Source organism: Mustela nivalis, assembly GCF_964662115.1.
Source record: "Mustela nivalis genome assembly, chromosome: 7".
NCBI lineage: Eukaryota > Metazoa > Chordata > Mammalia > Carnivora > Mustelidae > Mustela > Mustela nivalis.
This window is the reverse complement of record NC_139026.1, coordinates 4,728,753-4,751,386: the sequence shown is the minus strand read 5'-3', so window position 1 is coordinate 4,751,386 and position 22,634 is coordinate 4,728,753. Positions and strand designations below refer to the sequence as shown.

Below are 22,634 nucleotides of genomic sequence, written 5' to 3'. Positions count from 1 at the left end.
TGTTTACAGCAGGGGTGCTGAACCAAGAAGGCGGGGCATCACCTTTTCTGACCCCTGCTGGACTTGAGCACATTGGGTAATTCTCCACCCGGTTCCCATTTCCCCATTGCCCCTGTGGGTACAGGCTCAACAGCAGCAGGGGATGCCTTGGACTTGGGAAGCTTTGTGGGTGGAGAGGTCACACACAGGTGACATTTTGAATCCTGACTGCAACTGTTTTCAGTCGAGGACCCTGAGGCACAGAAAGGGGGAGGCCTGATTCCAAAGTCCACACTCCCTGCATTCCCCCTCTGGCCTTTGTGGAGGAGGGAGGGGGTTTCTTTGTGCCCATCAACAGGAAGTAGGACGGCCCAGGAGACCCAGATTTCTGGCTCTGTAACTCTGGGCAGACACCCAACCTCTTTGCTCAGGCTGCTGTGGAAATGCTCTGTGCCATTCACACCAGCCAAGGGACAGCTTAGGCACCTCACCTTCTTAAGAGCACCAGCAATGATTTAAGCCCCAGCCTGCCGGATTCCCACGTTCCTGCACCGCCCCCTGCCACACACCCCTAATTCCCAATTTTTACTTGTAAGTGAAACTTTGAAATGGAAACCTCATGTCACTCTCTTTACCACTTGCCACAAATTGAAACTATCTTAGTAAAAACTGCAGGAAAATCAACCAAAGCCGTTCAATTCTATTTAGATGCTGGTGCCTGCTTAAGGTTTGCTGTCCCCGAATGAAAAGGGAAAGGATAGTGTCCAAGGATGTTAAGGACCTAAGAGGGCCACCTTCACTTTCTCCCTGATTCAAGGGATGGCAAGAAACGGAAAGGGAGCCCTCGGTCTTCAGGACACCCATTGCCATTGGGGGACGCACAACTGCTCTCCGACCCCCATCTGGAGTTGAGGCCCTCTTCTCCCTCTGCCACGGCCCCAGACTCCTCCCAGCACCCGAGCGGCGACAGAGGTGGGGTGAGTGAGCGCCCTGCCACCCCTCTCCGCCCCCACTGGGCGCCCGGAGGCTCGGCGGCAGGCCCGAGGGGCGGGGCTGCCGGCTGACGTCACGCAAGGACTGTCTGAGCGGCGGCGCCGTGGCCGGGCGGAGAGCGCGCTCGGGCACGGAGCAGTGCGGGGCGGTCCCCAGACCCCGATCCCGACGCGGGACCCCTCCACCTGCTCGAGCGCGGGAGCGCGTTCGACTCCCACTGCGGGCTCCGAACCTGAGACCCCCGCCGTGCCGCCGCTATGTACGACCCCGAGCGCGGATGGAGCCTGTCCTTCTCGGGATGCGGCTTCCTGGGCTTCTACCACATCGGGGCGACCCGCTGCCTGAGCGAGCGCGCTCCGCACCTCGTCCAGAACGCGCGCATGGTGTTCGGCGCCTCGGCCGGGGCGCTGCACGGAGTCGCTTTGCTCTCCGGGATCTCGCTGGGTACGTACGTCCGGGGGCCGCCGCCGGGGCTCCGCCGGGTGGAGCTGGGACGGGATACGGACACCGCGCGGTTCGTCCTGGGGTGGGGGGGCGCCCATCCCCAGACCGATGCTACCTCCGCGGGTCCTCTTGCTCGGCGCCGGGTGGGGGTTTCTCTGGGGCCGGCCCGGGAGGGGGGTGCGCCTGGCCTTGGCTCTTCTGGGCGTGGGAACCCTAAGCGTATCTGCCCTACTGTGGCGCCAGGGCTTACAGGAAGCCCCTCGCCCCGGAACTGAGAGTGAGCTCAAACGGAGCATCACGGAGGAGGGGGCAGGATGGGGGCGGGTGGGGAGGAGGTAAGGGTGGAGCTGGTCCCTGCGGTCCCTGGACGTTTTGTTCTGGGTTGGACCCAGAGGGGGACATTTGGCTGTGTCCCTGGGCAGGCGCCGTCTTCCCTCTGGAGACTACAGGGACTGGAGACAAGCCTGGCCCCTGCTGGGGGTAGGGTGGGGTGTGCTGGATAGCGTTTCAGGAGGGAAACACTTCGGAGTCCTCCTGGGCAGGTTTACTGGTTTGGAGTGGAAGGGTCATGGGGGAGGTTGGGGGATGCTGTGGGGTGGGGGGCTTGGAGGTGGTACTAGACCTTTCCTACGGGCTGGGGTGGATCCCTGAACATCCCCCATACCATCCTTCCCCTCCAGGTCAGTGCCCTGGAAACGAGGTCCGCTGCATTTGAATCTCGTGCTAATTAAACATCTGTGTGTGTCGCTGGTGGTGGGAGGGCAAGATGTGGGCTTGTGCCCAGCTGGGCCAAACTAGGGTGTGGCCTGGGGTTCTGAGGTGCCGGGACAGGAACTGGGACAAGTGGCAGCTGGAGCTGTTGCCCCCACAAACCCCTAGACGGGAACAGAGTGCCCCTCCTCTGTCCCCTTTCAGCTTCCTTAGCCATCTACTCTTTGCTCTTCCCTGGGGACTGTGGCATTGGACTTGGCCGACAGGGAGTGACTTTGTTCCTGCGTGGCCAGGAGTCCCTGCCAGTAAGGTCAGCCCTGCCATTGGATAGGCTCCGTGAGCAGACCCTGGGCTGACTGGGAGGTGGGGATTGGGAGAGAGGCCCTGGCTGGCTTTTCCATTGATGGGAGGGGAGCAAAGGGCAGGAGTGTGGCCTCAGGGAGGATTAGAGCGGCCACATGGCCAGTCCGCACACTCTGGGCTTTGGCGGCGATAAAAGACAGCTCTTGTATGTCAAGGTAACCTGTACTGACTCCAGGACAGAGGGGGTTCCTAACTGGCAGAGGACAGGTGCAGCCAGGGTCTGTACCCTGTGGGACAGGGGGAGGCTTGGGGACCACCAGGTCCTTGGAAGGTGGGGTCTAGAGGTTTTGGCAGGAGCTGCTCCTCCCATTCCATTAGCCCTGCTTTAAATTCCTGTCTCATTTGGGGACCACTGAGGGGCATTTCCTCGGGCCACAACTTGGAAAGAATTCCTGCAAGTCCTTCCAAGCCAAGTACTTGGTGGGAGAGCCCGGCAGAACGTGTCAGCTTTGCCTGGGCTCAGAGGGGCCACATGTGTAGGGAGAGGCGAGCTGAGGTCAGAGGTCTGCCAGGATGGACAGGCTTATGTGTGTCCTTCTGCATCTCTTGATCTCCGACAGGCTCGGTCTTGGGCTGAGACTGGGGGCCTTGTATGTCAGGGCAGTGCGGATCAGCCGGAGGGTGTCCAGACCCAGGGGTGAGGCTTGACGGGGCATGAATGTGGCCTGTGCCCGTGAGACAGTGGTAATTCTGGTGTCAGAGGCTTAAGGGTAAGTCTAGTTCTTCATGAGGAACCTTCTCTGGCTTGAGGATATTACAGATGGTAGCTTATCTAATCCCTTGTGTGCATTAAAAATGCACAGTCTGAGATGGTGTGGGTCAGTGAAGTGACTTTCCAAGGTCACGTGGCCAGTAAGAGATGGACTTGCCCTTGGGCCCCAGCCTGCACTGACTCTCTGCTTCCTGCAGAGTTTGGTCCTTTGTGCTAAAGCTCTGATGCTGGGCTTTGGGGGATGGAGCAGAGGAGAGAGTGCCTCTGGGCCTCGGGAGGCTCGTTCCTGTGGCGGGACCTAGGGCAGTGTTGTTCAGGAGAGATACAGGGTAGCCGTGTGTGTCATTTAATATTTCCCAGCAGCCACACTGAAAAAAAGTGAAAGACAGAAGGGGAATTAATTTCATTGATCCAAATGCAGCCGGAATATTATCATTTGCGCACCTGATCAACACAAAACACGATTAAAGAGGTATTTTATTTATTTATTTTTTGTATGAAGCCTTTGAATTCCGACGTGCCATATACGCACCTCAGATGGGAATGGCCACGTTGGAAGGGGCCCATGACCGCACGTGGCTGCTTTATCAGCGTGGGCCTGGAAGCAGGCTGGCCGCTTCCTTGCCACCTGGGGTTCGGGTCTTGTCACAAAGCACTGCCATCGCCGGGGTGGCACAGTCCTTTGTGTGTTTGTCTCCTGCCCCCCAGACATCATCACGGAGAGCCTCATGGACATCGCCCGAAGTGCCAGGAGTCGGAAGATGGGCATCTTCCACCCCGCCTTCAACTTGGGCAGGCGCCTCCGAAATGATCTTGAGACATACCTCCCAGACGACATCCACAGGCTCATCTCTGGCAAAATGTGCATTTCGCTCACCAGGGTGTCCGATGGGGAAAATGTGCTCGTGTCTGATTTTCAGTCCAAAGAGGAAGTTGTGGATGTAAGCAGTTTGCTTATTTGGGCCTTGTCAAGTAAGAAAAGCTCTTTCCCTTTGGAAGCAACACAGAAAAGGCTGCCAGAGGCCACCTGCCCCGTTTCTTAAGATGCAAAAGGCCCTGGCTGCCCAGGAGGCTGGTTGGTTTCCTGCACCACTCTGCGTGCCTCCGGCCGTCAGTGGTCTCTAGCGCGCATACATCCCAGAACACTCCTAGTTGGTTTCAGATTCAAACACGACCTCCCCATTTTTCAAGACTTGGCTTGTGATCCCTTCTCCAGAGACCCAGTCGCACAGGTGTCCCACCTCCCACCACGTATACTCCTGGCACATATAGCATCTGTAGCATCCCAGCAGCCACGAAAACCTCCATTTAACCTTGTTTCTAAAAGTTTTTTCTGGATAGGCAGCACTGGTCCATTCCCATAGGAGCAGGTTTTTTTGCAGAGGGCTGGTCTTGCTTCCTGCCCCCCTGCCACCCGCTGGGATCCGCAGCATTAGCAATATCTGGAAGCTTCTGAAGCTTCATAAGCTTCCAGGCTCTCAGGCCCCTCCAGCCTGCTGCACCAGAATCCTGGGTGAGCCATGGACTCTGTGGTTGACCAGCTGTCCGGGCAATGATCTGCGTTTGCGAAGCCCTGGCCTGCTGTCTTCCTAGTCAGTCTGGGACTCTGTGAAGGCCCAGTGCAGCTCTCATGGGGAGAGGGACAGGGAGCTGATGTCCCAGCGTCATTAGGAGCTTCTACTTGGGCCCTGAAATACAAGTGTGTAGGTTGGTTTGTTGTTCGTTCAGCTCGTTTATTAAAGCCCCCCCTTTGCAAAGAGCATCTCTGGCCTGTTGCTCTGTTCATCTGAAGAAGGCTGACACGGGCCCCCAGGGGATCAGAAGGCAGGCTCTTCGAGTCTGGGGTTTCACTTCTTTTTTTGTCTTTGCAGGCCTTGCTCTGTTCCAGCTTCATCCCTTTCTTCTGTGGCATAATCCCTCCTTCCTTCAGAGGCGTGGTGAGTCTGCTTTTAAATTGTCTGCCCAGCTCCTGCCTGCAGGGCCCCAGCCACAGGCACCCTGGGGCCTGTCCCCAAATGCAGAGCCGTTGCCTCTTGGCCTCTCAGACCGAGGTTCCCCAGCTGGCCCCCTTCTAGGTTACCTGGGCAGTACATCAACTTTCAGGTAGAATTAATTATCTCGCTATCTGAAAGGTAAGCGGTTTCTCTTATCTTCAGCTGAGCGCCCCAGATAGGTCCCCGCTGGTGTGGTTAAACTCCAAAGTGCTTCCGTGTCCATTCCTTGCTTGCGGGAGAGCTTTATTCTTAGCACTCCAGAGTCTGCGGCCTGCTCTGGCTCTGCCTTTGCCCTTTTAGGGCAAAGGGCTTTTGGGCAGAAGCTGCTGACAGGGCTTAGATTTGGTTCCATCCCACAAATATATGTTGTGACCGATGGCTGAGCCCTGGCAGGATTGGAGAGACACAGGGTATGCTGTGTTTCTGAAGGCGCTAGACCAGATGCCAGGCAATGCCAGGCCACTGGCAGCCTCCTTTTAGGGCCATGGTGACCACCCCGGGTGATTCTGCTCCCTCCCCCCACCCCCGACCTGACCCCAGGACAATGTCTGGAGACAGTCTGGGTTGCCACAGTGAGGGAGTGCTCGAGGCCCGGGGTGCGGCTGACATCCCGCAGTGTGTAGGCTGACCCACTCCCCCCAAAAATGACCTGTTCCTAAACATCTGTGGTGCCAAGCTAAGACATCCTGTCTTGCAAGAGCAGACACATCTCAATGTCCCAGGGCAGTGGTGTCCTCACACTGGAGAGCAAAGGCAGAGGCTTGTCACACCGAGCTTCCCTTGCGCCTTCCCAAGCTTCCCTGCCCCATAACAGACACATGGTCCCTGCTTCTGGATGCAAAAACAAGCCTGGAGCTGCACAGGGGTCCACCCAGAAGCCCACGGCCTCTGCCTGGCAGACACACCCAGACTGAATCCCTCTCCGGCACATGTTAGCTGTTAGCCCCCACTTGGGATGCGTTTCTTTCTCTTTCTTTTTTTTAAAGATTGTATTTATTTATTTGACAGAGATCACAAGTAGGCAGGGAGGCAGGCAGAGAGAGAGGAGAAAGCAGGCTCCCTGCTGAGCAGAGAGCCCAATGCAGGGCTCGATCCCAGGACCCTGAGATCATGACCTGAGCCAAAGGCAGAGGCTTAACCCACTGAGTCATCCAGGTGCCCCTGGAATGCATCTCTGAACCTTTCTGAGATGAGTTTGCAGGACGAGGGCTCCTCATAGTGCAGTGTGGTCGAGGTGTTGTAAGGCTCGCATGAGCGAGGGCCCTGAGCTGCTCGGCACAGAGCCTGGCCCAGGGGAGCTTGCAGGAAGTGGGGGCTGTTTCACCACCAGGGGAGATGTCCCCGCCTTGCCCATCTGGCCCAGGCTGCCTCAGTCCCCCTAGAAGTCGGGGGGGGGGTCACACATTCAGTACCCTCCAGTGAAACCCACAGAGAATCAGAACACCTCCTTCTTGTGATTCCACCCAGCCAACTCAGAGGGTTACGATAGGAAAATCTGGAATGAATAGGAAAAGTCTACGTGACAAGGCGCATTGGACTTGAGACTACTCTTTGCGTGAGAAACGGTCAGCCTGCTTCCTCCCTAGTGTTCCCTAAGGTTCCAGACGTTCCAGTCCATGTCCCCTTCTGCCATGAGGTTTCTGAGGCTTCCCTACATCTTCCATGGGAATTGTGTGGCTATGATTTTGAAAATACTGCATATACACGCGTGATCATCTTTTGGACTCAAGGCAAGACTCTCTGGATTGGCTCAGGCATGGCTGAGCACGGGTGGTTCCTCTCTGGACTGGTTGTAGGTCTTGGGGAGGACGGGCTGTGATATTTGCAGGACTTTCTCTGTGGGTATCGACAGCGGGGCTGGGATGGCTGGGATTTGGGAATTTGGGTATCATTCTGGACACTGCTTTGAGCGATGCAAACTTTGTCCATATTGTACCCAAGCCTGCCTGTGCCATTCAAAGGTTGTCAGAGGGGATGGATGCAGGAAAGCTGTTGCTCACAGCTAGGTTGTGGGTTCAGAGGGGGTTTCTGAAGGCTGCCCTGGACCCAGGTTCGCTGCCATTTGAGTCTCCAAAGCTCTTCAAGACGCTGGTTCTGATTTTCCAATCAGCAAAGGAGGGGGTCTGGAATTGAACACAGAAGAGACCTTCTGTCTCTTGGAAGGCAGGGTCTCTATCGTACCCTGACAGCAGGGCACACAGAACCCCTTTTGTGCAAATTACACGGGCACATCTATAGGTACCTGCCTATAGATGCCTATAGGCTTTAGACTTGGCCAGCACAATATAGGCTGGGCTCCAGCTTCTGTCTGCCTCTTTGCTCAGTACTTTTTGTGCAGTGCACAAACTATACAACAGTACAGAGCACGTTCGAGTGCTAGCCAAGAGCCTGGCCTAGCACAGAAGTGCTCAGTAAGGCTTTGTTGAAAGTGTAGTGCTGGAACCTTGTCTTCCCACAACATCAGCCTGTGGCTCTGAGAAGCCTCTACCCATAATCTGAAAAAACCCAGAAGACATCAGCCCAGAGCTTCTGACAGTACGTCCTTTTCTCCTCCCCATTAAAGCGATACATGGATGGAGGACTAAGCGACAATGTCCCCTTCTTTGATGCCAAAACGACCATCACTGTGTCCCCCTTCTATGGGGAGTATGACATCTGCCCTAAAGTCAAGTCCACAAACTTTCTTCACGTGGACATGACCAAGCTCAGTCTGCGGCTCTGCTCTGAAAATGTCTACCTCCTGATTCGAACCCTGTTCCCTGCAGACCTCAAGGTGAGTTGGGGGCTGTGTGTTCTGGGGGTACAGCTCCTTTTTGCCTCCCTGCTTGCCAGGAGACCTCCCATTTGTTCTTTCTGCAAACAGAAACAGGTCTCCCTCATCAAATAGAAAGTCAGGGAAGGGTTTCGGGCAGCTCAGGGCTGCCCCACTCTGCCCATTGGAGTCTCCTGGGAAGACTTAAACAGCCCTGCAGCACAGATCACATGTCCAGGGGCTTTGATTTTTCAAATCAAAATGCACCCCCCGGGTGCACCCAGGGGGCAGTGGTATTTTCTTTTCTTTTTCTTTTTTTTTCTGTTATCCTGATGATTCGTCTTTGCAAGCGTGGTCAAGAACCACAGGGGTCTTCTCTTCCTAACATAAAGAAAATGTGTGGACCATGTACACTGATGGTTCTCAGGGGAAAAAGAAGGCAGCATGGATGCTGTACCCCCACAGCATGTGCCCCAGGAGAGAGGGGAGGCTGTGCATTGCTTTGCATGTGGGGTTTGTATCCAGATGAGTGGAGAAGGCCATTGTTAATTGTCCTGTGACAGCTCGAACAGGACCCCGTATTTGGGAGGGTGGAGGCTCATCCGGGGACCAAGGGAGCCCAGAGAAACCAGTGCCTCTCAACAAAGGCTCCGCGGACAGGGCGTCCTTCAAGCCTGGTCCGGTGTGGAAGCGAACTTCTGTCCCCTAGGAGTGCGGAGCCCTGTGTCCAGCCTTGCTGTGGCCGCGCTGGGCCATGGGAGCAGCTCCGGGCGGGGAGGGCTCTGCCCTTGGTCTCTGCACTGCATTTACCTTACTTGATTCGTTGCCAGGTGCTTGGCGAGATATGCCTTCGCGGCTACTTAGACGCCTTCAGGTTCTTGGAGGAGAACGGTATGTACGCTGCGGGCGAGGTGAGAGCAGACAGGGCCTTTGAACCAGCTCTGCGCGGGCAGTCGGTCACCCGTGGTTGGGGTTCCGTAGAAAGCCAGCGCCCCGTGTCCTCGCTCAACACCTTGCTCAGTCCCCTCATTTGCCCCGGGAGCCAGGAGATGTTGGCCCCATTAGACAAATGGGGAGACGGAGAGGAGCCGGGGACGACCCCCCCCCCCCGTGTCCCCGCCCTTACCCCACCCCGTCTGCTCAGTGAAGGCAGTCCTGTTGGTTTTTCTTTGCCCCGTAAACTATGTTGAAACTTTAGATAAACAAAGGAGGGAGCTAAGCGGGTTCCTGGCCCTAGCCCCAGGTGGAGAAATCAGGTCCTGTGGGTCTCTGGCCACGCCCCCTGAGCTCCGCTCTCCTTACCTGAGGGAGCTGGGCTCTTGCCAGTCTGAGATGTATTGGGGGCAAGGCTAAGAGTTGGTTTCCCTGTTGCTTCTCTGTATGAGTCTTTGGCGGAGACCAAGGAGCGGCAGTTAAAAGGTCGCGCTGTATTTCTCGACACGGACAATGCGGATTGGCCTCTTCAGCGTGCCAAGCCAGTGGCTGGGTGCTGGGGTACCACCGGGAAGGGGCAGGTGTGGCTTCTGTCCCTCCTGGAGCTTAGCCTGTGGGCCAGGTGGGCCAGGAAGCAAGTGGAAGGACAGTGTGTGCCAAGTGCGCTGACAGGAAGCCACAGGAGACAGTGGCATCACAGGGGAGGGGTCCGCCTGGCCCCCCGGGGGAGGGGAGGGCTCCAGGAGGATGTGAATTTGTGTTGCAACTTGGGATGAACAGGAGTGTTCTGGGCGTGGGGGCCGGGAGTGAGGGGTGGGCAGGCCGCAGAGCGTGCAGCAAGGTTGGAGGAGGGAAGGAAGGCCCACGTGACTGGAGCGGCGGGGGTAGGGGCCACTGAAAGATGGGCGGCGGGGGGCAGGGGCCAGGCCTGGACCCGGTGGACACAGTAGAGGTTTGCATCCTGCAGCTGTAGGGAGCCACTGAGGGGCGCTGAAGCAGGAGTGGGGGAGGTCAGCCGAGGCCTTGGGCTGCCCGCGGAGAGGGTGAGATGCTGGTCTCCAGGGGACTCTTGAGGCAGCTGAAGGGTCAGCGAGGGCCAGGGCAGTGAGGGTGGTGCAAGGGGCCCGAGGGAACAGGCCTCGCGGATGACCAACCAGAGATTCTGGAAGGGCTAGACTCAGGAATGAGGTCGCGGCTTCTGGCTCTCGCAGCTGGGGTAGGGGTGTCCTGCTCCCTGGTTCAGGGCTCTCAGGAAGGGGAGGGAAAGCATTCTCGGGGAAGCCTGGTATGCTGTGCATGGGTCGGGTGGGGGTGCAGAGTCCCAGGGCCATCTGGGGGCAGCTGTGCAGGAGGGAGCTAACTGCAGGGCCTGAAGTTCTGGAGAGCAGTCTGGGCTGGGAATGCAATGGAATTTGGAAGGAATCTAGGAATCAGGGACAGCTGCAGAGCCCTTAGGGACACACTCAGGTGACACAGTGACTTTCATAACTAGAAGCCTTTGGGCAAACCACTTCCCTCCCTGGGCTTCTGTGTCTAGCCTGTAGCCAGGGGAACGTGGATTAAATGCCCAGGGGATTCTTGGTAGTTCTGAAGATGGGCCTTGGCAGCCTCTGGGTTGGGTTGGAGTCTAAAGATATAGGTGAGTAGATTCTGGGAACAGATTCTTTGAAACATTCCTGAGGGAGGGTACAGTCCTGGCAGATGAGGAGGGTGCCTGGTGGAAGCGGGAAAGATCTATGGGAGCAGAGGCTTTGAAGGCCCCTGGCACGGTGTGGATGCTGGTCCCTCCAGGAACCCAGGGAGGCAGTCGGAGGCTTGGCCAAGGGCCCGGTTACGAGGGTGGTGTGGAGATCAACCTGAGGAATAAGGCACAGGCATCTGGGAACAGCTCCTGGTCTTCCTAACCAGAGGTCGGGAGCAGGAGGGGACCCGGGGGGCAGCGTGGACACCTGGAACAGCCTGTTCCCTTGACCAGCCCAGCGAGCCAGTTCTCTGAGAGCGGGAACCACTCACTGGTATCAGCCAGTGAGTCCCAGCACCGGGGGCGGGACCTGCCCAGACTTCCTCACCCAGCGCCACTTTCAAAGCCACATAGTGGAAGAGCGGCATCTTTAATGTCAGACCTGGGTTTGAATGCTGCTCTTGCACTCACAGGCTGTGTGGCTTTGGGTGAGTCTCTTAACCTCTCTGTGCTGCTGATTTCTCAGCTGAAATGGAGGAGCAGAGAGACCAGGAGTAACAGTCCTAATTGTTACCAAGTTCCTAAACAGGGGCCTGAAACACAGCCTCACCGGTGATTCAGTGATTATAAATTAGTTGTAATTCTTATCTTTCACCTTCATAAATGCACCTGTGGCTGAGGAACTCGCACAGCTAGTGAGGGATGGCGCCTCAACCAAACTCTCATCTCTCGGGCTTCAAAGCCCCACGCTTGTTCCTCTCGGTTACAAAAACCTGTCTACCCGCCCTCATTTCTCCCATGGCAGGCCCGCGGCTCCCCCGGGGGCTGCCTGTGTCCCTGTCATTCTGCGGGTGCGTGTGTGAGTAGGGTCCCCTGCTGCCTGTGTTCACCTGCTGGCTGGTTTCCCGTGTCCCCGGTAGGCATCTGCAACAAGCCCCATCCGGGCCTGGATTTACCCTCGGAGGAGGCGAAGTCCCTTACCTTCCCCTGGGGACACAGGAACCCGGAATCTGGCCCAAGGGTGTCTGCGGAGGGGACGAAGCCCGAGGGAGACGAGCTGCTGGACCACCTGCGTCTCAGCATCCTGCCCTGGGACGAGCGCATCCTGGACAACCTATCGCCCAGCCTCACTGCAGGTGCCGACCGCGCAGGGGTGGGGGGGTGCTGAGGATGTGGTTTCCTGTGACACAGAGAGACTGAAGGGGTCTTCAGTCCAGAACCTTCTGGTGGGCCCTTCCTCCAGAACCCCTCTCTCTTCCTGCTTACCCGTTGCAAAGCCTTCTTTCTTGAGGAGTCCCCTTTCCCTGATTTCTCCCTACCTCCAGACAATCTCCATTGAGTGGCGATAGACGTTGTCACGTGATCAGCTATTACGTGGACAGGTGTGCACACCAGCTTTCAGATCAGCTATTACGTGGACAGGTGTGCACACCAGCTTTCAGATCGAGCACTTGGAGAGATTCAGAGCCGCGGGGGACCTCATCCCTGGTCCCAGGGCTCTAGCGCGTCTGTTGTGCTGATTCACTAGCCAGCACTTGGCGGAGGGTTCTGGGCAGAAGGAAACAAAGTCCAGCGGAAGGTTCAGGAAAAAACTAAAAAATCGATGGGGATATTCGAGAAGTTTGTGTAGCCCTCCAAAAACAGTTATTTAAAAGAGAGTGGTTCACTGAGCACCCGGTGTCCTGTGGGCTAGCCGAGGGCTGTTCTGGGAAAACAACTCATTTGATCTCATTGGTGAGTGCTTCTGAGTCTTCGGATGCCCGGATTGGTGTATTTCGCGGAAATTCCAAGCAGCCCCTGGGGAAGGTGGTTTGGTTTTTGCTCTGGTGGGAGACACACCTCCACGTTATATTTTTCAGCACTGAATAATGCAATTAAAGTGAAACGTGGACAAGTGAGCAGGATTTACGATTTCCTACCGGTTAAGGTCATGTCGTATGTGATGCTGCCTTGTACGTTCCCCATGGAGTCTGCCATCGCCATGGCCCAGAGGTGAGCCTTTTGTGTGGCTTTGTGCTTTCTTTCCTCCCAGGGTTGGATGGAGATGGAGAGAATCCACGTAAGGGCGCTTGACCTGTGGCCTGGCTCCGTGTAGAAGGCCACGGAGCCCACGGTCCACAAGGAGTGCCCTACAAGGTGCCTCACGGTGACCCCTCTCAGGCCGCCTCTTTTCTCCAGGCTCTCATTTGCCCCTTCTTAGTAGGTGTACACTTCCGTGTCGGGATTTTATTCATGGAACGTTGGGAGGCACACACTTGAATCCTGGGTATTTGTTTAACCTTTGCTTGCTTGCTTTTTTTTTTTTTTTTAAGATTTTATTTATTTATTTGAGAGAGAGAGCATGAGAAGGGGCAGGGTCAGAGCGAGAAGCAGACTCCCTACGGAGCAGGGACCTGATGTGGGACTCGATCCGGGGACTCCAGGATCATGACCTGAGCTGAAGGCAGTCTCTTAACCAGCTGAGCCACCCAGGCACCCCCAACCTCTGCTTTCTTTAGATTTATGTTGGTGTTTACGGTCTTTTTAGTGAGTCAGTGGACATGGCTTTTGGTCCATCTTGTAGAGGCCAGACCATCCTTCCGAACGCAGCTCGGTTCTCCTGACCAGACCCCCTCCCCACCCTACTGAATTAGCTGCTTGTTCCCCGACACCCCTGTCCAGGGGTGAGGCCCCATCTGAGCTCAGCAATGGATCCATTTGTGCAGGGGTGGGGGCAGGGGGTGGGGAGTCCGCTGAGCTGGCGCGTGGCCCAGTGCCGCAGGGCTGTGCGGGCTGGGGAGGTGCCACCTTGACTATGAGATTCTCTGCGTCAGCTTCAGGGGGTACCGTGCCACAGAGAAGCCTGGAAAGCCCTCCTCTTTTATTTCCACGGATAATCCCTTGAAGTTTCTGGAGCCCCACGTGACCTGACTTCACTTTCGGGCTTTTAGGGAGGTTTGCCTTTCATGTCATGTGCCTAATCTGCTTTCTGGGACTGATCAGATTGGGGTTAGATGTGAGTCTGGCAGTTTCACTGGACAAAGGGCATTATTCTAGGGTACCTGCCTTTGGGTTTTGGTTGTAAGTGTGTGTTTTGGCTTGTTTTCATGCATGTCCGTGTGTGTGTGTGTGTGTGTGTGTGTCTCTCCTATAGACTGGTGATGTGGCTTCCAGACATGCCCGAAGACATCCGGTGGCTGCAGTGGCTCACCTGTCATGTGTGCTCTCGCGTGATGACGCAGCTCTTCCCCCACTCCAGGTCCGCGGCGTTGCGGGGCGGGGGATTGCCTATTTATGCAAATTCTCATCTGACCTCAGCTTGCTGAATCATGGTGTTGGGGGGCCCTGGGGGGGTGGAACCCCGCATTCTTCATTGCTAACACAGCCCCTGGGATGCTGCTGCTTCTGAATTCAGAAAACTGATTCAGAGTGAAGAAGGGCTTTGTTGCAGCCATAAGGGTTGTTGGGTCTAATCTTGAAAATCATGGCCCTTGGCGGTCTCACCTGTTCCATGTGGGTGATCTTCATCTCCTCGGTGGGTTTCTGTGTGGCCTTTGGGATGGCACAGTGCTGGTCACATGGTGGGCACTCAGGAGATGGGGGCTCAGTGCTATTGGCAGACACAGAAGGGTTCAAATTGGGGCAGTGGAAGGGTCTGGTCTGCAGTGGGCAATGACTCTTGTGGCCATGGGAAAGAGCTCTCATCGCCGGGCGATCGGGAGGCAGGTTCACGAGCTAGAGGGCCACTGCACTGGCTCAGGCAAGGGATGAGGAGGGCCTGGTCTCACTAGAACCTGTGGGATGGAGCCGTTTGCAGGCTCTAGAGCCAGAAGGAGGTACCAGTTGCAAACCCTGGGGTCTGCCTGCGCCCCGAGGGAGTGGAGCTGCTGGTCAGGAGAAGGCAGCCTGGGGATGGCGCTGCAGGCTGGTGGCTGAGTTGGTGGTCTACGTGGGGCCGGTTGATGGGTTCCATTGTGCCTGCGGACATCCAGTGGGAGCGATCCAGTGGCTGGAGGGCCACCAGCTTAGATTCCCAGGATGGTGACATCAGCCCAGCATGGGAGAGCATTGTGGTTTTGGACACCACCCCCCTGTAGTGACCCAAGCATGCATGGAGGGGCTGGTGGTGGCCATGCATCCTTGCTGAGACCGAAGACCTCGGAGCAGCAGGACAGTGGCTGAGTTAGTATCCTTCACCTGTTTCAGATCGAGGACACAAGCAAACGGCCAACAGCTTTCCCTGAGGGACGTGAAGGCGCTGCTCCTGTCCCTGCTGTCCAGCAGGAGCCAGAGCTGAGGCCGCTGAGCAAACTGGTCCTCCTGTCTGGCCTGGTGTTTGGGGGCTGGAGCTGCAAGGGACTCCTCCTTTCCCGCTCGCTCTCCTCATGCAGATGCGTTTCTGAGTCCATCGAGGAGACAAATCTAGGACACTCTTTCGCAGGCACTTCCCGATCTTTCTGCAGCTACGCCCACACTGGCTTGGATGCGCCCGGGTTTGACACACAGGGTCCTGCCTTGGTGCCGAAATTATGGTTTATTGAAACCAAAGGCAAACTACTGTTTTTAGGAAAAGCTAGGAAGCTACTTTTGGTGTACGTGTTGGTCTAGAGCTTAAGGAAGCCTGCTATTCAAGCATCTGAGTCTGTTAGCTCACTTGGCTGGGAAATGACACCAGGGAGCCCATGGCGGAGGGGCCACCTCCAACCGCTGGGCAGCCTTCCCACCGCAACATTCTGGAGCATCCTGTGTTGTGATGGGCTGGGGCTGTGTGGGGCTGGGTGGGGGGACTTACGGCTGGGGGTTGGGCTGCCCTTTGTGCAGTCTTGGGGTTTAGAAGGAAAAATAACGTGACCCCATTTCCCCAGACAGGAAGTGGTCGGTGTGGCAGGAGGGGGAGGCAGCGTTCCCCAGGGAGGGCACTGACCGTGGTGGGCCAGTAAAAGATGCTCACTTATTTACATTTTGGAACACTTCTTTGACCTAGCCTAAATATTTGATAGAGTTTTGTATAAACTACAGAGAGTCTTATTATCTGTTGCATTGTGCGTTATGTGAATCAGGGAGGTGTTATTAAGTCTTACCAAAAAAAAAAAAAAAAAAAAATGCAGTGCACAGCACAGATAGGCATCCTGGGCTCCCAGGCCTTTACCAGCACAACAGAAGGGCTTGTGGCCTGTGCCCCTTTTTTCTTAATAGCCCCTGCCCATACTCCCCTTGGAGACAAGCAAGAGATGGGCACCTACGTTCTCCCCAGGTGGGATGCGTTGGCAAGCACAGAGTAATGTCACTGCAGGTGAAATGTGCTGCTTTTCTGATTTATGCATTTGAGCATAACCAAAAGACAACAGCAATAAGCTCGAAATCCTCAACATTGGCAAAACAGGCTACATCTCTCACCTGTACTGAGTCGAAGAACCAGAAGGTTCCAACACAGCACTTTCTTACAAAGACAAGATCTTGAAAAGAGGAATGTGGTTCTCGGGGCAGCCTTCATGCGAGCCTGTCCCTTGAGCTGCCATGAGACTGTGGACACCTTGAGGCAGGCTCCTTGTAGGTGTACGGAGCCACTGCCCAGCACTCAGAATCCCCACCTTGCGGCTCCTTGCTGTGTCATTGTGTCTTGGGGACGTGGGTACGGAGGCTCCCGTTCTGATGGCGCTCCCCTCCGAAGGGAGGCAAGAGGGGCGAGAGGCAGGCTCTCCCAGCTGCTTGGAGCCCCCAGAACAGAGCACTGCCCCTTGCTTGCTGTGCTGGTCGGGGTGGGGGGGGGAGGCCAGGCCTGACACCCACCGGGCCCCTCAGAGCACTCTGTCACACGTCCTCCCGAGCCCCTGGTTCTCAGGTTCCCCGATGAGCTGTCTTTCTTTAGGAGCGCTGCAGGGCCCCGCGGCAGACAGGAGCACACTTAAGCCGTATTTTCAGTAACCGTTGTATTTCTGCTTGGTTCATATATAGGCTAGTTCCTCTGATTGTTCTAAGGAAGGAATTGTGTTAACAGCTGATAGGATCACATGCAGCTGCTTTTCTTGCTATGTTTTGAACTGTTCCAGCTCCTCACAAGTGAGCATGTTTTATGATTGTTTTAAAAACGTGTGCTAACACAGAGGTCTCCACTCCCCACCTGTGCCTTACTGGCCCCCTAGCCCCATACCTCTCCCGCTCAGCTGAAGTTTCTGATCAGCACGGAACAACATTCTTTGAGTTCAAGCAAAGTTCAACCTTATCAAGGTTGAGTTCAACCTGATCAAGCAAAACTCCTCCTTATTTATATGGCACACTTACGCTCTGGTGTACACTCCACAGGAAGAGTCAGGGATGATGACCGTGTGGTCTAGCGAATACCAGGGAGCAATGGTCTTTATTTGGTGAACAGGTAACAAAACTTGGTGCAGAGCGTGAGCCTCATTTTGTTTTTAAAAAAACAACAAAACAAATTGTGGGTGTGTATGTGTGTACAGAGGAAAGGTAGGGAACGTATCCCCCAGGACGGACAGTGGTGGTCATTGGCCATTGTCCGTAACTGCAGTCCATTGGTTGTGCTTGTATGTGGTTTTCAAATTTCTGTGGTCAACGTTTCTTTCATTGGAAAATAACTCACAATAAATGTGACTTTGAAACCGTTTTCCATCATCTCTACATCCTCTCGGGAGCCCTGCTTTGGTTTTCCTTTCCTCACAGACAAGTTCCTTCAAATGTTGCCCACCTCCCCCATATTTAGGACCCCACCAGCCAAGAGATCTCCTTGACATGCTCTGTCCTGGACGCTGGACCAGGAGCCCCTCCCCTAGAGTCCCTCTCCTTCCTCTGGGACACCAGGCTGTCCCGAGTGCTGGGCTCGTCCCCAAGGCTCAGCCTTGCCTCCTGTACTCGGAGTTCACAGCTGCTCCTGGGGGTGGTTCACTCTGAGGACCCCCAGTCTCTGGCTCAGGTAAGGGGCGAGCCCGCCCAGCCACCTCCACCAGGCTACTCCTTGGCGTAACCCAGCACCTCAGCATAATCCTTCCTGTGTCCAGCTGCCCTGTATCTGTCAACTTCCAAGTCACCTGAGCCAGGACCCAGAGATTCACTGAGTCTCTTCTTCTTGCCTGATCCTGCCCCCTCCAGCTGGTCCTCTCCTGCTGTGTCCACTTCCACTTAAGGCCTTTGGAATCTAACCTCTTGTCCCCCCACCCATTCCATGGAGCCCATACCCCATGGTGTCCCAAACTAAGAGGTGAGTGACCTCAATGGGCATCTGTGGGAAGTCCCAGGGTCCCTTCCTTAGGACCTCTGAGCCTGAGATTTCATGTTATCAAGGGAGCCAGTGTGGTCACTGAACTGCGTTTCTACTACTCATGGGGCCAGGTCAACACGGTGGAAGCCAAGTTTTCTCAAAAAGCTGGCGTCCTTGCAGGTCTACTGGGTGATTTGACCAGTTAGGATAGGCTGGGTTATGCTGCATTGAACAAAGACTCCCCCAGAAGATTTATTTCTCATGCTATTTGCTCATCAGTCTTGGCTGGCCCAGCCTGAAACTGTCTCCCCATCTGGAGGGTCACTGATGGAGAGGAGGAGGGTCATAGATGGGGAGAAAGGAATACGGTGCTCTAAGGCTGTCATCCAGATACACCTATATCTTCTGTCTACAACCCACAGACCAAAGCAAGTCACATGGATAGGGGGAGGGAAATACAACCCTACCTTTTGCCCAGAAAAGGAGCCCCAGAATTACTGGTGAACACCACTGAGGGCCAAAGAGCCTCAAAAGCCAAAATCCAAAGTCTCTTATGACCCAATCAGTTTAGGAAATAAGGGGTTCAAGAAAGTAAGCGAGGTATAAGTGCTGCAGGACTTCTCAGAACCTTTATTTTTTTAAAAAAAGATTTTATTTATTTGGCAGAGAGAGATCACAGTAGGCAGAGAGGCAGGCAGAGGGAGGGGGGAAGCAGGCTCCCCGCTGAGCAGAGAGCCCAATATGGGGCTCGATCTCAGGACCCTGAGATCATGACCTCGCCGGAAGGAGAGGCTTAACCCACTGAGCCACCCAGGCGCCCCTTCTCAGAGCCTTTAATATGTTATTATGCATTTTGACTGTCAGAGATGGTGTCTGAGGATGAAGCCGTGACTGTGTTTCTGATATGTCTTCTGTCACCTTGTCACCAGTGCCTTGTACCCAACAGACTTCAAAGTATTTGGCACAGGGGCCTTGTTACAATCTGCAGGGTCACTGATGGGGAGGAGGAGGGTCACAGATGGGGAGAAAGGAATACGGTGCTCTAAGGCTGTCATCCAGATACACCTATATCTTCTGTCCCCATCGCGTCAAATCTCCAGCAGACCACCATGCTTTAGCAACTGCTGTACTCGCCAACAAAAGGAAGCCCCGTGGCCTCTTGTCCCCCGCCCCCAGCCCATGCCTCGGACCACCTCGCTAGTCCTCACTGGCCGCAGCTCAGCGGAGATGCCACTGATTTCCCCACGGCTCACCGAGGGCCCTGCGATGGGCCGGGCGTTGTCACACACCCTCTTATTCCAGTCCCGTGACGCAGTATGACCCTCGCCTTCCCTTCACCAACGAGGGGGACCACCCTCGGGGCCTTCCGCCACTATGACGACCCGGCGCTCAGCAGGAGGGTGGCAGGTGCCCTCCCGGATCTGGGCTGCCCCTGACGCCGGGGGAGGCGAGCCTGGACGCTCCGCGGGGGCGTGGGGCCCGCACAGCGCCCGCCCGGCAGGGGCGCCAGGAGGGTTCAGGGGGGGCCCCGGGTGAAGCCTTGGCGAACCCACCAACCGTCGGCTCTCTCCCGCGGGCGACACCGGACGCCGGCTCCCAGCGGGTCCTCACGGGGACCCGCGCCCACCGCGCCAGCAGCTGTGCGGGCGTTACTGGAAGTTCTGCGCTACAGTCGCCTCCAGGCAACGGGGCTTCCCGGGCCCGTGTGAACATCCGGGTCACAGGCCCTTAACGACCAATGAGAGGACGTATCGTGAGCTAAGGGGCGGGGCATCATGGCTGCCCCCAGTGCGCCGCGTCCGGGGTCTGGTGGGTGTTACGCTGATTGACAGCTCCGTCACCGCGGGCCCGCCCTCTGCGCTCAGCAGCGGAGCGGTGGTCACCCCGGGAAGCTCTACGAGGCGGCGGCCGGAGAGGGAGCCATGGGGACAGTGCACGCCCGGGTAAGAGGCCCAGCGACCCGCGGGCCGCGTGACCTCTGGGGCGAACGCCGCGGGGAGACGCTCTCGCGGCTGCGCCCGGGGTTCCCTCGGTAAGGGGGCGCCGAGGGCGGCGGGGCCTGGACGCCTCGTGGTGGAGGCCGCAGAGACGCTGCGAGCGGGTCCCGCAGACCTCGGAGCAGGAGACGGGTTCCCAGAGGAGGGGCGCGACTTGCCCAAGGTCACTCGGCGAGGCGGTGGCTCCGAAAGGACTGGCGGACTTTGCGTGGTGACCCGGGGCGGAGTAACAAGTTTTCCTCTTGGAGAGTTGACTTCTCTGCCCTCCGCCGTTTCGGGCGTCTTCTCTCCTTAGGGGTCACCTTCTGCAGTCTCCCGCTCAGCTCCTGCTGGGGTCCTGGTGGACCCCTAGAGCACCCAGTGTCCTTTGAAGACCCAGACCCACCTAGGAGCTGTCATTTCTCCTGCTTATGGTGCAGAGACAGAAGCTGTCCCTGCTGTAGTCCCCCCTTTTCAAGTGGAGGCAGGAAAAGCCTTTAACCAGTTTGTTGCCAGAGTTAAGACAGTGGGTGAAAGTACTTGGGTGCTCGGGGCGTCCCCACTGCTTGCCAAACTGCTCGGGTAATCTTAAGTGAGAGCCAGAGAATATGTGTGAATATTTGTCCAAGGCCCCATTCGTTAGAACCTCGGAATGTTCCAGAACTCAGACCTCCTGAGTCCCAGGCCTCCGCATTACTTTTCCGACTGTTTTCACTTGTCCTGCTCAGGAGTTTTCCATACTTTCCCCGTCGCTTCCCAAAGAATTTAGCACAGACCCCGCAGCTTGGTGTGGGCGGTCGGACTTGACTCCCCTTCACAGATCATGCATTCAGATGAAACACAGCAGCTCTTCTGACACGGTCCTTGGGCTTGTCCAGCAGCTCCTCACTCACCCACCCCCAGGCCCGTCGTCAGCCGTGACCATAGTCCCATCTCTTAGAGCTCGGTTCGGGTCTCTTCCTCCATCAGCCTCCTCCTTATCTGCCCTCGTCTGGACACGCTGATAACTTCCTTGATGTGTTTTCCTCTGGTGCCTGTCTTAGCTCCTTTTAGATTTTTCTCTTGCTGTCTTGTGGTCCAAGTTTCTGGATGTTACAGTAGGAGCTGGATCTTACTTGGTTTGCCTCCCTTGTAACATCTTCAACAAAGTAAGCATTCATTCATTTATTTCCGTGGTCTACTAGGCGCCTGGCACGGCTGATAGGGTTACAGGAAAAAAAACAACAAAAGTCTTCATTGTTATTGAGCTCTTTTGGTGCTAAAATCGCTGCTTTGATAAATATGTTGGTAAAAAATATTCTTTAATGTGAGGGCGCCTGGGTGGCTCAGTCATTACTGGGATCAAGCCCCACCTCAGGCTCCCCGCTTAGCAGGAAGTCTGCTTCTCCTTCTCCCACTCCCCCTGCTTGTATTCCCTCTCTTGCTGTGTCTCTCTGTGTCAAATAAAAAATAAAATACTTTAAAACAATATTCTTTAATTTGAACTTTACAGCCCACTGGCCAGCATCACTTGAATGCTTTGGTCAGGATTCACAATCAGAAAACATTTTGTTTGCCATCTAGTACCCTAACGCATATGGGAAACAAAAATTTTGTGAAACAGCATTTACCATGAATATCTGTTATGCTTTCTTAAATTTCCTATTTGACTTGAGCCTCTATCACTTTAAAGATGCTGTTTATAACTCGCTAAATTGATTGCATGTTCTGTCCCTTCAGTTAGCACAGCCTTGCGCAGTACCTGGCACACGGCGTTCAAGAAAACTTGCTGGGGGTGCCTGGGCGGCTCCGTCAGTGAAGCATCTGCCTTCAGCTCAGGTCCTGGGATGGAGCCCTAGTCAGGCTCCCTGCTCAGTGGGGAGTCTGCTACTCCCTTTCCCTCTTCTGCTCCTTTCCGCCTTGTGCACACACACACATTCTCTCTGTCTCACATCTCAAATAAATAAAATCTTTAAAAAAAAAAAGAAAAGAAAAGAAAACTTGCCAGCTGGTAAGCTGAGCTGCTCAAAGCAGAGAGCTAAATCCAAATATTTATTTTAATTCATTTCACCAAATACTTACCTGTGCCTGCTCTGTTATATTCCAGACGCTGGAGTGTAAGTTTATGAGGGTGAGGAGCTTGTACGTGCTTGCCACTTGATAGGTTCTTAATATTTGGGGAATGAATGCATCTCTATTAGTAAGGCAGTTATTTTAGGGCATTAAGCTTTGATGGAACTGTGGAATCATAAAGACATCATCTCTTAAAGTTTGAATTTCTGACTAAAATATACAGGTGGGCATAGCACATCTTTACTGAGCCTTATTTCATGCTTTGAAATTTTAGGAACTGTAATGGAAGTTTTTTTGTGTCGTGGAATGTAAACCTTGTGGCCAGAGAAAGCATATTTGCTAAACATTCAGATCATGTAGAATGAATATGGGTATATCTTCCTAACCGTAGTAGACACTCTGCATACAGAATTAGCACAAATTTAATCTCCTTTTTTTACACTGTGTAAACTCAAACACAGGAAGCGTATTTGTGAAATGGTGCAGATAAAAAGTTACTTTTTTTTGTTAATATTTTGAGAGATTATAGTAACAATTCCGCTTTATAATAATACAGCACAGAAATGAAAAGATGATATGAAACAAATGATATATTCTTTGCCCAGCACTATTTTTCCTATTTACTTACCTAAATATTCCTCTTCAGCCACCACGAGGCCTTGGTCTGTCTCGCGCACTGCTGTCAGCCCAGCGCTGGGCACGCGGCAGGGTGAACTGCCAGCGGCAAGAGATGTGCCACTGCAGCAGGGACTGCTTCTGCCTGAAGAAGCAGGGATGGCTCACAGAGACGACATTTCGGGCAGATCATTTCAGGGAGGAGAGGAAGAGGTCTGCACCAACATGCGCATGAGG

At 55.0% G+C, this 22,634-nt stretch overlaps 2 protein-coding genes across 5 annotated transcripts in view; both read left to right on the top strand.

The window, feature by feature from the left end:
- Positions 1-1,037: 1,037 nt before the first annotated feature.
- Positions 1,038-17,163, top strand: PNPLA3 (patatin like domain 3, 1-acylglycerol-3-phosphate O-acyltransferase). 2 transcript variants are annotated; one of them, XM_082739473.1, is made up of 9 exons: positions 1,038-1,416; positions 3,911-4,143; positions 5,074-5,139; positions 7,760-7,969; positions 8,779-8,839; positions 11,483-11,698; positions 12,422-12,554; positions 13,696-13,800; positions 14,748-17,163. In XM_082739473.1, the coding sequence occupies exons 1-9, from the start codon at positions 1,230-1,232 to the stop codon at positions 14,836-14,838; spliced, it is 1,302 nt and encodes a 433-aa protein (XP_082595599.1). In that variant the 5' UTR covers positions 1,038-1,229; the 3' UTR covers positions 14,839-17,163. The 2 variants fall into 2 exon arrangements, with proteins under 2 accessions (XP_082595599.1, XP_082595600.1); XM_082739474.1 differs by lacking the exon at positions 1,038-1,416 and adding an exon at positions 3,557-3,674.
- Positions 17,164-19,507: 2,344 nt separating this feature from the next.
- The window catches only part of SAMM50 (SAMM50 sorting and assembly machinery component), a 33,997-nt gene continuing 30,870 nt past the window's right edge, over positions 19,508-22,634 (top strand). For all 3 annotated transcript variants that reach the window (XR_014313760.1, XR_014313761.1, XM_082738692.1), the window contains exon 1: positions 19,508-19,697. Coding sequence is in view for 1 of the 3 variants with exons in the window: in XM_082738692.1 (XP_082594818.1) it covers positions 19,677-19,697 (21 nt within the window). In the remaining 2 variants the exon portion in view is untranslated. The remainder of the gene's footprint in view (positions 19,698-22,634) is intronic.

Bases quoted from the DNA above. Each gene is read 5' to 3' on its own strand.
- PNPLA3 (XM_082739473.1), top strand. From the start codon at position 1,230: ATGTACGACCCCGAGCGCGGATGGAGCCTGTCCTTCTCGGGATGCGGC. The intron at 1,417-3,910 runs GTACGTACGTCC...CCTGCCCCCCAG, and splicing joins GCTCTCCGGGATCTCGCTGG to ACATCATCACGGAGAGCCTC. The intron at 13,801-14,747 runs GTCCGCGGCGTT...CACCTGTTTCAG, and splicing joins CAGCTCTTCCCCCACTCCAG to ATCGAGGACACAAGCAAACG.